The sequence below is a fragment of the Centrocercus urophasianus genome, unplaced genomic scaffold (genome assembly GCF_019232065.1).
Source record: "Centrocercus urophasianus isolate 14NV4802_14NV808 unplaced genomic scaffold, USGS_Curo_1.0 seq_15, whole genome shotgun sequence".
Taxonomy (NCBI): Eukaryota; Metazoa; Chordata; class Aves; order Galliformes; family Phasianidae; genus Centrocercus; species Centrocercus urophasianus.
Window position 1 is genome coordinate 20,558,576 of NW_024884697.1, and position 17,578 is coordinate 20,576,153.

The window sequence follows — 17,578 nt, forward strand, 5'->3', positions numbered from 1 at the left end:
CTTAAGAGCAAGAGAGAGATGCTCATCAATTAATATTGGAGTCTTTGATCTAATTATGCTTCCAGCCTGAAACTAAAAAGAGATTTCTCCCATAGTATTTCAACTAATGCCTGATAGGTTACTGTTTGAGCAGGGATATCACCAACTAACCATGTAGGGACCCAGAACCCTGTACTGCCTGAGGAGATCTGATTTTTGGGTGGTCCTGTGTGGAGCCAGGAGGTGAATCAGTGATCCTTATGTGTCTCTTCCAACTTGGGATTTTCTGTGATTCCAGTCTTGGGTTTGTTCTAACTGAGACATCTAAACACCTCAGTCAGTACCAAAAGAGATAATCCTGAACTAATCCTTATGGGAACTACAGGTGTCCTGTATATCCCTCGTGCAGAATACTTCTCAAAGAATGAACATGCCTTTTTCATACATATTACATTCTGAGGAACTTTGGTCAGTAATCAGTTTAGTCCAGGCTTTTTTTTTTTTTTTTTTGTGTACCTTCATTCAACAAAGACTGGCTTCTTACTTCTGAAACAATTGTACTAATACCAACCTGTGATTATCTAATAGCTACTCTGAGCTATAGGAATGTTTTAATTGTTCATTGTCTTGAGCAACATCTGTTTTCTCTCACCTAAAAAGTTCTTTCCTGATAGCAGCATAAAGGAAGAAAAACAGTGATGGTGATGATATAGTTCCACCTACCACAGCAAATTTAGCCTTGGAGTCTCTACTCTAAGAGCTGACCATCAGTAATGCAAGTAGTTTATTTTCTGGTGGTGATTGGAATAAAGGAAACTAAACTTGTGAAAACTCCATGCCTAAAACAGTCTCAATAATTCATCCAGTCAGACCTTTGCCAACAAAATGTTTTTGAATAAAAAATTCAGTTGCATTCATTGATCTTCCCCGTTTATCCTGAATATTTCTTGAAAGACACAGAATATTCACAAGTTTGCTTGGTTTTTCAGGTTTGTAATCACTATTCAAAGCTCTCAGTGTTTTAGTAGAATGTTCTTGCTGGGACATCCTCTGCTCTTTTATGATCTGCCTACCTTCCTTTTCTGATGCTGTGAAGTGCTCTAATGCCAGGCTTCCGTGCTGGCACTTCATGGCCTCTGTAGCATCGGGTGAGACATGCTGAGGGCACAGGTCATAGCCTCAGTTGGTTCTGGCCTACAGGCAGCTCATTTCAGCATTTGGACCAGGTTACAGAGATATGTACCATCCACGTATAACTGGAGGGGTGGGAAAAAAGGCCCATCTGTTATCAGGGCAGATGTTTTTTCTTTTATTCTCCATATGCAGTGAAATTCTACTAGGGGAAAAAAAGATTGAGGAGTCTGCTTTTGTTCTATATATCAGTATGAATATATCAGTTAAAACTGAATAAAAAAAGCACAGTCATATTTATGTGCTCCTATAATTCATGCTTTGAAGTGCTGTGGGGAATTTTATTCTCATGGTGCTTTTTTGCCTGGATGTTCTGTATATGTTGAAATAAATGGGGAGTTGCCCAGAAAAACGCTCTTATTTTTTGTATGACGTTTTCAATGGTACAGATTTAAGACTTTTTTTTTTTTTTTTTTTTTTTAGAATTGCAGGATTAAAATCAAATTGGCATTAAGAGTTATGTAAAATGTATTAGCCTGTAATTTCCTGGGATTTATGTTCTACTCATTTGTTATTACTAGGTCTCTTCTTGCAAATAAAGAGGACTTACTGTGGTTGAACCAACCTCGCAGTGAAGTTCTGGATGAAATAAGCATTTGTCAGAGATCAGGTTTTGAGAGGATCTTTAAGAACCGTGTGGAAAAATTTTGTTTCAGCTGTTAAGTAGTTTGCATTTATTGTAGAGCTGTCTGTAGTCTGAGACAGATGTCCAGAGAAGTTCTGAAATCAGAAGAATTTCTTTAGACATTCTATTTCAAAATGTTCTGTACCACATTTTCTGGAGCCCCCTCTGAAGATGTCACAGATGCTGATGTCATTGGATGCCTGAGGCTACTGTACTGTCAAGTACTTCCTAATGATGAGCTCTATATGCCTCTCTCATCTTCACTTATTGAGCTGTCTACACCTGACGGGGAAAATGCATGTGTTTTGATGGGAAAAATTTTGTTGGATATAAATATGGCAGTTCTAGAAGAAGACATTTCTTTCCAGAGTTCTTTTATCCCTCGTGGGAATCTAAGGTCTAAGCCTGATGGTAAGAATAACTTTAATCTAGAGGAATTTACTGTGATCTCTGGTGTGAATGTTAATATCAAAGAATTCGGTATCCATCCTTAATTTGAGCTCAGTTGAATAAAATTTCATTTTGCAAATGGATGCTGCTTTGCACTTGTTAGAACCAGTTCCATTCAGAACCAGTTCCATTTAGTTTTGAGTTTTACATGGATAAAGGTACATTTTCAAGGGCTAAACAAGGGCTGAGTTGAAAAGGATATAAAACAATTGCAAGCAGTGTTCAGTGCAAGGGTATGTATTTCTTCTTGAATGTCAGTATAGCCTTTGAAAAGCTACAAATATAATTGTCTTAGGGAGAAGGTTTGATATTGGTAAATAAAGTGAATATGAACTCCTATAGTATTTTTTTTCTTTTTGAATTTAAATGAAATTTAAACCCTAATTTTGCAGTTTATCCTGCAGGTTTACTTAACCTAACGTGAAGTTCTGGCTTGATAATATTTAACAGTCGGTCAAGTTAGTGCAAACTTGAAGTGTAATTTTTACAACAAAGTGGTGCATAGATATGAGTGGTCAGTTAGTAGTTTTGCATTCTGTCAGAGGACAGCTGGCTACATCAGAGCCTCTCTCAAAGCATTTCTGCATAGCAGAAAAGATTAGAGAAATTTTGTTCTGCATTTCACATGCAATTTCACAAACTTGTCCTCTAAGACTGCCAGGGGAATGTAGGAGTTGTCATATGCTTTAAAATGAGTTTTGTCTAACCCAGTATCTTGTTTCTGTTTGTGTTTCGTAGTCTGGCCATTACTAGATGCTTCCCCTTGAAGTGTTACGCTGCAAATGTCAGATAATTTATCTGTCATATTGTCTGCTTCTCTTTTCAGGCTGTGAAAGCAGCTTGTTGGTGTTTCTGGAATGCCTAGGATAACTCTGAATAATCCATATAAAACACGCTTACAAAAAAATAATATCAAACTAAGGTTCTGATTCTCTTAACTCTCTGGGGTGTTTTTTATCACGTGCCCAGTAAAGCTGGATGTGTGAATCGTGTTCTCGTTGATTGGCTAACCAGTACTGACTGACTCACAGAGCATGCTTTTCAAAGTGGCCCTGGCCAAACTGCTCTTAGATAGACTTGCTTGGTTTCATCTGTGGAAGAATGAGATTATTTATTCTTTTAGTAGGTTTCTTTGAATATACACATATATGCACATACACACACATGAAAAAGGAATAGATTGCCCCATAGTGTTTAATTCTCACTTATGTGAGAAAAGTTACCTTCTGTAAAAAAAAAAACTGTGGAAAATGCCCTAGGGGTGTTTATATGCTGTTATTCCAAAAGTAACACAATACTGGAACGTTAAAATTGGCTGAATGTTTGTTTACTTTGTTTCTGTTGCTTTTGCTGTCATGAGCTTTGTTTCTCATCTGAGACTTCGATTATTTTACAAACCCATCAAAGAATAAGAAATCCTGTATAGCTCTGTCATTCCTGTCATACCTTTGAAGATGACAATGTTCCCACCTGATGCTTAATAAGCAAAGATAAAAACATGTACTGTGTTTCCAGGGGAATTGCACACTAAGTATTGCTGTTTGTGGCATACACTTTTTCAAATCTTGTCTGGGACGATGGTAATTACGTTGGCACAGTGCATGGCTGTAACTTAATCCCTCATTTCAGGCGTTCTATGCATGTGTGAAAACCCTTTAATTTAGAATTAATTTATTTGCCAATTTTGCAGGAATTGAATTCTAGCTTAAGAAATTTTGTGCCATTGCTCTGCTCTAGGAATACCCTTTTTTTCTTCAGCAAATGGCATTGTTCGTCATGATTCTACATCCAGAACCCAGTCAGATGCATGTAACACATACAGCTGTGGGTGCAGTACGAGCATCTAGCCACACGTATGCACAAAAATATGTTCTTAATTAGAAGTTAAATATGGCTTTATTGAAACAGTAGTAAAAGTCCTGCTCTTTGTCTTCACAGGTCCAAATCTACCAATGGCAACTGTTGATATCAAAAACCCAGAAATTACAACTAACAGATTTTACACTCCGCAAGTCAACAATATTTCATATACCAAAGAAAAGAAGAAAGGAAAAACTAAAAAGAGAAGGTTGACGAAGGCAGATATTGGAACACCATCTAACTTCCAGTAAGGACTTATTTTGGAGGTTTTGTCATTTATGCATGCGAATATGCAGGACTTACATGTGTGACTGTCACTGTAACCTGAACTTGAGTGAATGCTAACTGGCATTCTGTGGGATTTAAAAGCAAGTTAACTTAAACACATGGAGTTTATCTGCAATAAAAAGTAACTTTTTGTCTTAAAGTAATTTGATTAAGCTGTATTAAGATGGCTTGCTTAAGTGGTCAGCTCCGAGTAGATTCCTATTTCTTTCAACCTCACCAGTTGACTCTTAAACTCATTATTCCTACAGCTGTGCACTCTTAGCTGTTCTGTGTCAAACAAAATACACGCATAGGTCCTTACTTTCCATAACGGTGGAAGTGGCATAGCTGTATGATACCTGACTTTGTAAGCTTGGGTATATGGGTTCACACTCTATGTCTTGTGATGAAAGCATGCTGTGTGTATATGCTTTTTTAGGAACAGGTTGTTTTTTCTAGTATTTCATAGATATCTTTGTTCTTCTAGAATAGTTATCTGTTGTTCTAAGCTTCATTTTGAAAGTTGGTTTGGTCAGTTTACTGAGTTAACTGTTGTTCTTCTTAAATTATAATTTAAGCTTCTGCCTTTTAAAGTAAGTGCATTTATTTTGTGTATTTCTTTGCTGTGCTAAAGCAAGCAACAGAAATTTGAAAAGCTTGAGTTAGTCCAGGAGTGACAGCCTTGATGAAGTGTCGGAAAACCAGTGTGAGGTTTATATGCCAAATGAGCATCTTGTTTTTTCAAGCCATTATCTTGCACTGGTTCCACTGACATGCTTTTCCAGGATAAAATTCCATATAAGTAATGCCAGTATTAACAGTTACAGTAATGTTTTTGTAGTGTATTGAGAGACTCCTGTTACATAGTGGACAGAAGCAAAAGGAGAGAAGCTAAAATGCATCCCTGTTCAGATTGTGCTTAAACAATTCTGACCTCGACCATCTTTCTTCCTGACATGATTGTTGAAGTCCTGCATCTGTTAATGTCACTTACTACTGAAAAATGAAGAATGAGAAAGAGTGAGACATAAGGAAATGTGAACAGAGATTGGTAGCTGGTCACTGTTGTGGCTGTACTGATGCAGACTTCAGCATATGCAGATGGATTGTAGTTAATGATCTGTATTAGTTTCACTTAGCTCTGATGGGAATTCGTGGAAGGCTTGTGCAGGAGTGAAGACAAACAGGATTTGATGCTTTTGTTTATGTTTGTTGGGTTCTGACAATGGTGGAGCACTTCATGTGCATTCGTGAAATATTAAAGCAGTCATAGAAAAGCTGAGAATAAGATGATAAAATATTTAATGAAGTTCAAACAAAAGATAATTGTATTTTATGCCAGTATTTGTCTACTGGATAACATTAAGTGTAATTTCAAATTTTATGTGGTAAACCTTTGAAAAAGAAGCTTGGAAGTCTCTTGTTCCATGTTAAGTCTAGCTCAGTTTTGGATAGCGTGCACCAAAGTGCCATCATGCTATGTTAAATACTTGTAATTGCTGCTTTTTGCAGATATGTATGAATTAACTCTTGGTGGTGTTCAGGGAATAAACCGTTAGAATAAGTTGTGTGCAACTCGAGCTGTGATACTGGTGAAGACCAACATTCACTACTGCCCTTGGCAGGATGAAGTTGCAGTCAGCAGATAAAATGATTGAATTGCTTCTGCTAGTCAGATGTGGACATGTAGTGTTTTGAGAAACAAGCAAAACAATGAAATTATGCTTATGCTTAATGTTAGTATAGCTTGATACTATAGCTTGATACCCACTCTTTAGGTATTTATAAGCAGTGATGACATCTCTTTTTGTCTTCTCCTGACTGAGCAGGCCCAGGTCTCTCAGCCTTTCCTCAAAAGGGAAATGCTCCAGACCTCGAATATTTTACCACAGCAAAACTAGCAGAGGAATCTAGATTTCCACTTGATAAAAGTGGAGAATAAAATAAAATAAAGGAAGCTTTATTCTCTTCTCTACTATGGTGCTAAAGAGTTAAAAATACTTAGTGTCTAAAGAGGCTGAAGATAGAAACTAGTAATAATGCAGTTAATTGTGTGTCCTGTTTATCTTAGATAACAAGGTCCTTTTTACTCTGATTAAGTGGACTTTTCTGCTTTTTTTTTTTTTTTTTTTCCAGACACATTGGACATGTTGGTTGGGATCCAAACACAGGTTTTGATGTAAGTAATCTTAGTGTGTTGTTCAAGCTACTGAATGATGGAAGGCTGTAAGGGCTTTGTAATGCAAATTGTGGAGATAGGCATCAAATAATTTAGCTGCACATCAAAATAATTACACTTCTGTAATAAGGCACTCCAAAAATGCCTCCTATTTATTTCCATGGAAACTACAAGACATGCAAAGAACACAATACTGTTACAGGTTTTTTTCCTCACTGCAAGGATATTTTAGAAACTTCTCTGTCAAGCTCCTAAACGTATCTGACTTGCAGGTGAACAACTTGGACCCAGAACTGAAAAACTTGTTTGATCTATGTGGAATTTCAGAGGCTCAACTGAAAGACAAAGAAACTTCCAAGGCCATATATGATTTCATTGAAAAAACAGGAGGTGTGGAGGCAGTTAAAAATGAACTGCGCAGACAAGGTAGGCTTTGTTTTATTTCCACACAAAACTTTGTATGGTGTTTTTTACCGTAGGGACTTAAATAGAAGCTGTTGATGAGAAACTTGATTATCTTTTTTCTCTTTGAACTTCGTATTGCCTCAGATGTATTGGGTTTCATGTTTCTTTAGGCCATACTCCATGTAAAAATGTCCGTGTGTGACCCACGAGAGTACTTTCTCCGTAAGGGTAGGAGTGGTACCTGTGTCAGTTAAATAATGGCTTGTAACAGTGACTGCATGTGTATTTCATACAGGGGTTTCAGACTGCAAAAGTTGCACGTTTGTTTATAATTTTGATCTTCATGAATTTAAACTTTAGAAGCAATATTCTTGTTGTCAGTTATAGTGGAAGTACATGAGAGATGTGTGTGGTGCCAAGCATGTCTGCCCTGCCAGCACCGCAAAAGACAGAGACCTGTTCTTTAAGGTAAAACGTGTAAGCTTTTGAGCAGGAAGATCTGATTTCACGTTCTGACGCAAGGAAATTCTGAAATAAGCTTTTTCTTCCCTAGTCTTCGTATGTGGTCTCAGCTGATGCATTATCTACTACAGTATAGCAAGTTAATCTGAATATTAGGCTGTCAGTATAAAAGTTATAAATACTTGCCTACAACACTTCTCAGGAAAAACAGAAAATGGAATAATAATGCCATTGAAATGATAGCAGTCTGGATAAATAATTTGCATAGCAGAATAGTTAAAAGTTCAGGGTACAGTGACTTTGTTACATTTATTTCTAGGGCCCCCACGTTGGAGTGGTATGTACTTGAGCTGGAATCTGAGGATATGCTTTGAAATATTCATGCTGCTGTGTGATTTCTTTCCTGGATGAGAAACGTTAATCCGCATCTTTTTGACTGCAGTGCTATAAATTATGATCACAATGTTGTACATAAATTGCAAGCAAAATTTCAATTACAATCTTTTTCAGCAACAAATCTTCAGTTTCTTTATACAATCTTAACTCTATTAAATTAATTCTATTAAAATATGTACAAAGTTCTTGATCCCAACCTACTCATCTTGAGATTCGATTGAGAGGACTTGGCTTGGAGTCTTGCAACTAGCTTGAAATACTTCTAAAATGCCATTTTTGTTGTGTCTATTCAGGTTATGTCCACTTGCATGTATACAACTGAAAGAAATGCTGACTCATCTTTAACATGCATGATAACAATCTGCCTCTGTGCTTTTTGATAGAGGTAGATAAAAATACTCCGGTGGTTTTATCTGATTACATAATATGTAGACTTGGCTGACGTTTGAAGTGTTTTTTTCTCAACTGAAACACGTTTTCCTATTTCACTGCAAGAATTTCTGTGCTTAACTACTCACGCCACCAGGATGCTGTGCAGAGAGTTGCTGACACTTTGTTCTGCTGAGATAGAACTTTCTCTAGTTCTGATATTGATTGTTTGGTTTGGATTTTCTGGGGGCAGTACTGTCAGCAGAAGATTTTACAGACTTCCATGTTAACAGCCATGCAGCATTTATAAAAACTAAGTTGTTCTGTTTTGCTTCTCTCATCTGTTTGGGGGGAAGGGAGAGAGGATGAGGTCATGGTGCTCCCTCCTTGCTACTCCTCCCTCTTCACTTCAGTTGAGTCCAGGCAAGCCTTCTGAAAACAAAGCAAAACTTCCTGTGGAACTGTGTTTCCGCGACTGGGAGGTGGCATATTGCTTTAGATGTGATGTAAGCGAGATCTTTTGCCACAGGAAAACTTGAGCTGTGAATTCAAAATCTGCAGGCACCACAGGCTGAAGCATGGCTGTGTTGCGCATCGTTTGTGAGTTGCAGAGAAACTCTGTAGTGCTTGCAGAGTAAGTTGTGTTTGAAAATACTGCCCTCCGATGGCCAGAAAGGAAGCTACAGTCAGGATAACAAGAAAGGGGAAGGCAGTGTCTTTTGTTTATTTTGTTTTTAAATCAAGAACGTTGGCAGTATTTCTCTTGTATAATACATACAGTTCGAGAGGAGATTTTTCTCCTTGCTGTGTCTTTTTTTAGGTGATGGGAAGCATAGAGAAGTTTGTGGAATTTGGGACATAATGTGTGAATTTAGAGTGGATAAGTCTGTGAGATGAGCAGGGAAGGAGGGATGAGCACTAAGGCCACCAGTGCCTCGCACTCCTTCAAAATTCCCTTTTTTGGCCTTTGCTCTCTGTACTGCAATGCAGGCAGGCTGTTCTGTTCTCTGAGCATGTAACAGGACAGAAGAAGTAAAGAAGCATCATCTAAGGATAATAGTCTTTTATGCTATCAGGCATATAAAATCAAATGAGAACTTCTTAATAATCCAGGTGCTGTCTTATGACTCAGTGGTAATGGGCAGCAACCACAACTTACATTACCACAATGGTAACGTGGTAATGACTTGATGGAAGAGGAAATACAGCTGTTATTTAAAATGCCATTAGCAAAACAAGCGCATTTGAAGGGCACGTGATATAGAAGTGATGCTCTGTGTTGAAGTAGCCCTGTATTACTTTCTAAAGTCCCTTCCACAAAGATGTTGTTGAAACTAATTTTGAATAAAGGGACAAAGAGTTTATTTACAGAGGTTTTGAACTTTTGGGAGGGAGTGGGAGGATTTCATATCATTCACTCATATTTTTCAAGCCTATGGCTCACTGCATCTGCTATTGGCAAATAAAGATTGAGCAAAAGTATATTTGCCACTGGTTGCCAGTTTTTTCAAGGTCAGTTTGTCCATATACCCAGAATTCTCATACAGTTAGAGAACTACAAAAAAGATCGTTCTCAGATGATAGTTTGGTAGTTTAAAATGTTAAAAAAATGTCTCTAAAGAGCCATCATGTTACATTACTTCATTGCTACAAAGCAAGAGAAACTCACATTGTTAGGATAGTATTACTAAATGAGTATTAGATCATTTAGTTACTTTGCTCTTAAAAATAGGCTTATTTGCCAACCTGTAGATGGTGGCAGAAAAGAAGATAACTCTCAGTAGTTGTAAAGATACCTTTGTTATGGTGAAGCAGTCAATGGAGAGCTTTGCAATAGCTTCTCTATCCTGTTGCCTGCAAGAGGAAACTGCTTCATTAAATTGAAGTTTTGCCCTGACCTGTCACCTTGAACTTGAAATGCTGTATCAACAGTACTGCCTCTCTGTTTGTCTTTGTAGAGGCTGCCACGGGGTGCTTAAGGATATGAAGGCATGCTGTTAAACATAGTAATGCAGTATGTTCATCTTTGTGTCCCACCTACTCCTAATTGTAGTGCATTCATATTTTTTAAAGCTTCATCTTCCAGTAGCAAAAACTTTGCATCTTATTCCCTAATCGAATAATGAATTGTTTGTAAAGTGGAAATCCTGTATTCATTTTAAGTGTGTTTTATAAAACCCGTTCCCTTTGCCTTCTGTCCTCAACGTTATCTCACAGTATTGTTTTGAGTTTTTTTCTACATCTTTTAGTGGGGAATTGAAACCTTGACTTTCAAGTGCACTTGTACCATGAAGGATAGTCCTAGCATAGTACCAAACAAAAATGAATGACCTGGATAGTATAGTGACTTCAGTCTTTTTCTGTACTGCACTTGCTCCCTGCAGTGTTACTGCTTTTACAAGAGTTTACAAAATAAATGACAGAGATGAGCTGTATTCAACTTAATTTGGATTCATGTAAGCACAGCTTATATTCAGTGATCTTCAGCTTAATCCAGGGTTGGTAAAACTTGTACGTGCACAGAGATCCTTGCAAAAACCAAGTCAAACCCTTTTTTCCTTCTTCTGCCAGTCTCTGGAGGACTTGAGAATACTAACTAACGCAATTGTTAAATTATCTTTTGTTTCAGCTCCACCGCCACCACCACCGTGCAGAGGAGGACCCCCTCCGCCGCCACCACCACCTCCCCACAGCTCGGGCCCCCCTCCTCCCCCTGCTAGAGGCCGAGGGGCACCACCTCCACCTCCCTCAAGAGCCCCGATAACGGCACCTCCGCCCCCACCTCCATCTAGACCAGGTGCCGCCGTGCCCCCGCCTCCCCCCAACAGGATGTATCCTCCTCCACCGCCGGTGCATTCATCCTCTGCGCCACCCGGTCCTCCTCCGCCACCGCCACCACCGGTCAGCGGGTCGTCTGCTCCCCCCCCACCACCTCCTCCTCCGCCGCCTCCTGGTCCTCCTCCACCGCCAGGCCTTCCCTCAGAGGTCGATCACCAGCTTCCAGTTCCTGCAGGAAACAAAGCGGCGCTCTTAGATCAAATCAGAGAAGGAGCCCAGTTAAAGAAAGTAGAACAGAACAGTCGACCGGTGTCTTGCTCAGGAAGAGATGCGTTGTTAGACCAGATAAGACAGGGGATACAGCTCAAATCTGTAAGTAAACGTTTCTCATTTAAGTCCCCCGGGACTTGCAGATGGCTGCAGTATTGCAATATGAATAATGACTTCTGGCCGTTTTTGAAATGATGCTTTAAACAGTACTACTGTATAAATGATTAGAAAGTGAATTTACTATGAATGAGTACTGATGCATGAAATTATTCTTGTTTAGAAATTTCTCACTTTTCAGTAAAGCTTGAGGCATACAGTAATGTTTGATGCCACAGTGTCATGGCTGTGAAGAACTTGTGCAGGAACTATCAAAGATTGGTGATGTCATGAATACTTCAGTCAAATCTTCTACACATCTGCAGAGGATGAGTTAGGCAGTAACAGTACTGGAAGGCAAACACTAGATGTTTTTGTGGTACTTCAGTATTGACTAACTATTGACTGTGGTAAAAGAATATAATTAAACTTCATATTTCGAGGTACATTTTTAACTTATAAAATAAATTGTAGTTTCAGTCTTCTTTGTGGCTGATAGTGAACTCATTGATTTTATAAGGTTTTTTGAGAAGCACAGAGATTCTGTTTTGTTAATAGTATCAATCTAACAAGTCTCTTCTTCCAAGGTATCTGATGGCCAGGAGAGTGCACCACCTACACCTGCACCCACCTCAGGTATTGTGGGTGCGTTAATGGAAGTTATGCAGAAAAGGAGCAAAGCCATTCATTCTTCAGGTAAGCCTGATGGAATTCTTCTCACTTCTGGGCATCAGGTTTTCAAGTGTTAACATCTCTACTGAAGACCAAATTTGGGGAAAAGGTATGGGTTTCCAGCATGCAGTTAATTACAGAATGCTCTAGGCAGACCACTGCTGATGGTTTGAGTGAGTGCTTTGTGCTACTTCCAGTTACTGGTGTATAGTAGCCTTCACTTACATTGACTTCAAAATTACTAATCAAAGTTAGGGTCCTATATAAAAAAAAAAATAGTTCTTACAGCTGAGGTTCTTTTGGAGTTACCTGAAATACTTTCCCAAAATGTTTTGAAAAGGTTTCTCACAATGTGTTTGTAGAAGCCAGGGCTGTTGCAGAAAGTTACACTTAAAACTGTGGCTTGCTGTGTGCTTCGGATGCCACCTGCTGGGTAACAAGCAGATAACTCATGTCACTTGACCAGTCCCATTCTAGTACTGAATCACTTTTTCAATCTTTAGTGCTTGGAAAACATAAGGCTGGAAGATGATTTGCACTTCTTGTAATACCAGTTTGTAGTAAATGCAGTTCAGTAGCTGCAGTGCAGCCATTGAGGTGCATCTCTTCCCTTTGAACTTTGCTACGTGTTTTTCTTTCAGAGGTGGCATTAGTACCAGATCTACCCTTGCAGTCTGTGTACCATTTGACCATTAAATGTAGTTTAGTGGCTTGGTGCCCAGTGTTGTAATCTGCGTGGGTTCTTCACGCTAATTAAATCCTGGGAAGTTGCTACATACACCATTTCCTGGAAGGGAAAATGCTCTTGCCAAACAAATCACTTTTTATCATTAAAAATTTGCAGCATGCAAAAACTACGAATGGAAGGCTGGATAAAGGTAACAAATCTGATGTTGAAGTTGAAGTTGTGCATTACACAATTTAGAATATTCCAGTCACCACAACAGTCCTAAGCTCACAGAAATATTTTTATCTGCTTGTACAGTAGACAGATGATATCCTGTTACAGAAGAACCCTGAGATAGCGGTTCTTAGAAATTAATCTGTCTTAAGTTTAAAATTCAATTTGGAACAAGCTGGCTGGCTCTCGCGTTCTCTGAAAAGGAGTAATAGAGTGTGCAGTGAGAATTTGACTATTTCCTCTTACATCCCAAAACAATATTTTTTTCCTACAGAAAGGATAAACATTTAACTTTCATCCATTATCAGTCTAAACTGAATGCCACGTCTAGCAACCTTGAAATATTATATTAGCAAATGTCTTGACCTCCTCAAACTGCTTGTTCTTTTGTCAGAAGGCTCTGAGAACAGTCAATAGCACTTTCGTGATGAGAATTTGATGCATGCAAGCATCTTGTTTTTCCTGTTTTTTAGATGAAGATGAGGATGAAGATGATGAAGAAGACTTTGAAGATGATGATGAATGGGATGATTGATCATATATTATATTATATATATATTTTTTAAGGTGAATGATATACTAAACACTACTTTCTGTCTATGGATTCTGTAAAATTATTATGTAAATGTTCTACCAATTTGCTGTATATTTTTGTTGCCTTTTGCTTTTTTATTAATCTGTGCAATACCTCATTTAATCTGTAAAGGTTTGTCATAATCCTCTACAAAGCTACTCCCTGTTAATGTGTGCAAGTTTACACCTGAATGATCATGTACATGTGAATACTTTCCATTCCATCAGTAAGGGAGTTTAAATGTAACATGTGAGACTGACAAAAACCTTAATGTAATTTAGTTATAATGCAAGAAGGAAAACACTATTTTCATACCCTACTTTTTCTGTATCTAAATTTTCTTATTAAAACCTAGTATAGCACTATGTTCTTTAAGTGATGCAGCTCTTAGTTTATTTAGCCCCTTCATTTCAAATGCAATGCTACTTGAATGTTGAGGCTGTTTTAATACTATTGCATGGTTTCAGATACATCACAACGTTGCAGTTCAAATCTTAGCAGTATACTTTCGTAAAACAGAATCACCACAGTGCACAGCTAGTTGTGAAGATTGCCTTGCCATAACTGTAGCAATACTGACTGCTGTTGAATAGCAGGAGTAGTTGAATGCTTTAATTAGGGAACTCTCCATCAGAATTAAACAGGATGGCTTTATGTTGTGATACAGGCATCTTTGATGCAGACCGGTTCAGTCCTTTTTTTCCTAGTTCTTGACTTTTCAGAATGAAGAAATGCAGATTACTGGGGGCTGTACTGAAGGCTCGCAATTGCTACAGTTTGATTTATTTTTAAAATCATTTTTATGTGGTTTTCAAGCTGAAGGGCTGCGTTTAATGCTTGCTTCAATAATGTTTAATTACTTTTAAAAATTTGTAGGGCATTGGTGTACTAATAAAGTAAACATAAGCGGGATTACTTTGCAGTCTTTGTGTTATGGTACATGGCAAATACTGAAACACCAGTCCTACATGCAAAAAGTTGGAAAGCCATTAACTCACAGCATATGGTTTGATGGCATACTGGAACTTCATGGCAGTATTCTGTTTTCATACGCTGGCTTTAAGACCAAGGGTTGTGGTGAAAGTCAAGACCCCTACTCACACGAGTTGTGTTTGAATAAGTGGACAAAAAATGGGATTCTTACTTCACAGCTTGAACATTTATACGTTGTGCTTTGTAGTGCAGTAAATATCAGCATATCTGCCTATTATAAAATACTAATCTTTGCTAAGTGGGTATTTAATATTTGCAGCATTAATTACTGTACCTACTGTAATTTTCAGGTAGAATTTTTTTTTTTAAATATACATCTGACACAGAATGTTTAGTTAAGTCAGTCATATTTGGAACATAGTTAATGCATAGTCTTGGGTCCTTGACTGTAGTCAAGGTATCAGACTCGATTTAAGTTATCAGAATTGTATTGACTGAAACCCAGTGACGACCTGATGTTGGCGGGCTGGACCTGCATGATATGGCTTGGATTTCTAACCCAGTGATAGCCTAGTCTCTAGTGAATTAATTTAGTCATATGAGAAGAAAGGAAAGTTGCTTAAAAGTAGTGGGAGAAGTAAGGTTGTAGTTAAATTATTCAGAGGATGCTAACTTCCTTCTGAGAGTAATTTAAGCACATAACATGAGGAAAAAAAAATTCCAAATGGTCTGATTTTCTTGCAGTGGCTTTCTCATTGCCCTCTGCTGCTGGAAACACTTTCTGCTAGCTTTGCTGCTCTAGTGGCTTGAGTGTTGGATCAGGTGCAAGCGCAGCCACAGGTAGCTAATGGCAGTGGAGTTAAGAACCTGTGTAGGAGGAAAGTACTTGTATGGCTTTTATATAACTTCTGGCACTGCTCCTTCATTGTTCTAACTGCATATAGGGCATTTTAAATTAAGCGGATGAGGCCTGGAGGATTTCCTAACATGCTACTTACTAGACATGTTTAGCTGTTATGTTCCCAGAGCTGGAATTTATGTAATATAGTTGGTAATTAAGCGTCACAGTTCATTGATCAATTTTCTCTTCCAGGTTTTGGGAGCTCTGAAGTTACGTTACTGAGTAAAACTTTAATTTGTAGATACTGGCCAAAGAAAGCTTTTGGTTTTTCATTTCCTTTTCTTCATGCGAAAATACACTCACATTCTGTGGTGTCCAGGTTAATATTTACTTTAAAATAGTGTATGTACATGAAAATTTCAGGCATAAACACTGCAGTTGCAGTTAAGTTAGTCATAACTGCATGCTTCAGCACTCTGCTACTCGCACTGTGAGCAGAAGATAACATTTCACGATGCTGGTGCATTGTTGCTAAACATTGTAATGAAGGCCTCTCTCATATATATTCCAATTAAATGACTGTCCAGATAGCCTTAGCAATTAACAAACTAGCATGAGGCTTTGTATTTCAACACTCTATGTGCATAGACAATTTCAGCTAGCACTTGTATGTATGGAATCCGTAAGAACTTCTCAATCATTCAGTTCTCCATTTATCAAACTGAAATTTTTAGTATGTGAATTTTTGAAATGTACAGTGAATAGGATGTTGCACTGGTGGCAATTCATCATGGAGCATAATAAAATTAATTTGACCCAACTAGTGTAAAACTGTGTGGTTTGTAAGTGCTAATTGTGGCACAGCTTTTAAAATAGATGTGCATCTTGCTCATAACGCTTTACAAGTGGCTTGGGTTGCCTCGTCAAGTTCACAAAGCAGTGAACAGTGACTGTCAAATTGCGGTAGTTTTGGCGTCTGGAAAGTTGGATTGTGCTAGTGAGTAAACACAATGAACAAGAATGTGACACCCTCTGCTCCTGGCAGATCTCGCAGCTGCTCACAGCGCCTCTGGAAGCAGCTACTGCTGGGGGAGCGCAATAATACAGCGACATTTCAAGGTCAAACAAACTTGGTTTTGTTAATCCAGCATGAGTACTAACTGGTTAACTCTTCTCAGTGTTGTGACTGTGACTTACAAGGTTTTTACAGATGTAAATCCTGGTCTAGTGTGCTGCAGCGCTTGGGCTCGGGGCGCTTCAGCCTGCTTCCTCTTCTAAAGCATCTGATGGGCACCTGGCATTTCACGTTTTTTATCTGGTGTGTGCTGTATTCTGAAGCTTATTGCTGCTCTGATGTTCAGCCTGTAAGTGGAGAGCAATTTGAAACTGTTACTTCTATATTAATTCAACACTTTCTGATTTTCTCTTCTCTCGGTAAACAAACTTTAAAAATGCTTCTGAAAAGAGGCTGTTATTTTTTTTAATGGTCTTATTTGATGGTTTACTTTCCTAAGTGAGACATAGGTGAAGAGGAAAAAGGAGATGCTCTTTTGTTTTTAAAGCTGTTAGTGATCCTTTGCAACTGCCTCTATCTAATCGTTAGAGGAATTCCTGGTCTAATTAAAGCTCCCGAAGCTCAAGTACAGCGATAAACAGCTTTATTTATAGAAAAGTGTAAATGGGGGAGGGAACTTAGACGATATCAAACCTCTCTGCAAAGGACCAGCGCTGTCCTCTTGCACTGCAGTGGGAACGCCTCTTGCTCTGTGCTTTATCTATTGCCTGAAGTTTTCTTGTGAGCAAGAAGGGCAGAGCAATGTGAACCTTTCTCTACTGTTTGAAAGTGTGAAAATGTCTGTACAGTTAGAGAGGAGGCTTTGTATCAACAAATTGTTACAACACATCCAGTTTTTGCTCAAAAAAATAAACTGTTAGTTGGAACTCACAGATTTGGAAGTGTGAACACGCTGAGAAAATGTTAAAATAGCGTCAGCGTGTCAGTATTAAAATCATTTTTTGACAAATTTTGTTTTGTGCTGAATTTCACAGTATTTGCAAAGCAAAATGTAGAGTGATTTATGAGAGCGGTGATTTATCCAGTAGTCAGGTTCATACTCTGATGTAGTTTTGGCTAATACTTGCAGGACAGGTAATTCTAAACAGCTTTGTACTTACTCTCAATGGAGAAGCTTGATATTTTGCATTTATTTTGTCATCTTTATTAGTGCTGACAAACATGCATGCTTAAGGACTGTTTTGCTGGTGCTCTGAGTTTTCAGTATCTTTGAGTGTAACTCCTAAGCTGTCATTTTGTTGTTTTTCCCTCCATG

The 17,578-nt window shown here is 38.3% G+C and overlaps 1 protein-coding gene across 3 annotated transcripts in view; it reads left to right on the top strand.

Annotated features, from left to right (window-relative positions):
* Nucleotides 1-16,068, top strand: part of WASL (WASP like actin nucleation promoting factor) — a 49,534-nt gene extending 33,466 nt beyond the window's left edge. For 2 of the 3 annotated variants that reach the window (XM_042815597.1, XM_042815599.1), the window contains exons 6-12: nucleotides 4,184-4,352; nucleotides 6,509-6,551; nucleotides 6,824-6,977; nucleotides 7,738-7,755; nucleotides 10,813-11,333; nucleotides 11,915-12,023; nucleotides 13,374-16,068. In XM_042815597.1, the coding sequence (XP_042671531.1) occupies nucleotides 4,184-4,352; nucleotides 6,509-6,551; nucleotides 6,824-6,977; nucleotides 7,738-7,755; nucleotides 10,813-11,333; nucleotides 11,915-12,023; nucleotides 13,374-13,435 (1,076 nt within the window). In that variant the 3' untranslated portion in view covers nucleotides 13,436-16,068. The remainder of the gene's footprint in view (nucleotides 1-4,183; nucleotides 4,353-6,508; nucleotides 6,552-6,823; nucleotides 6,978-7,737; nucleotides 7,756-10,812; nucleotides 11,334-11,914; nucleotides 12,024-13,373) is intronic. The other variant, XM_042815598.1, reaches the window with a different exon arrangement.
* The last annotated feature ends 1,510 nt before the right edge of the window (nucleotides 16,069-17,578 follow it).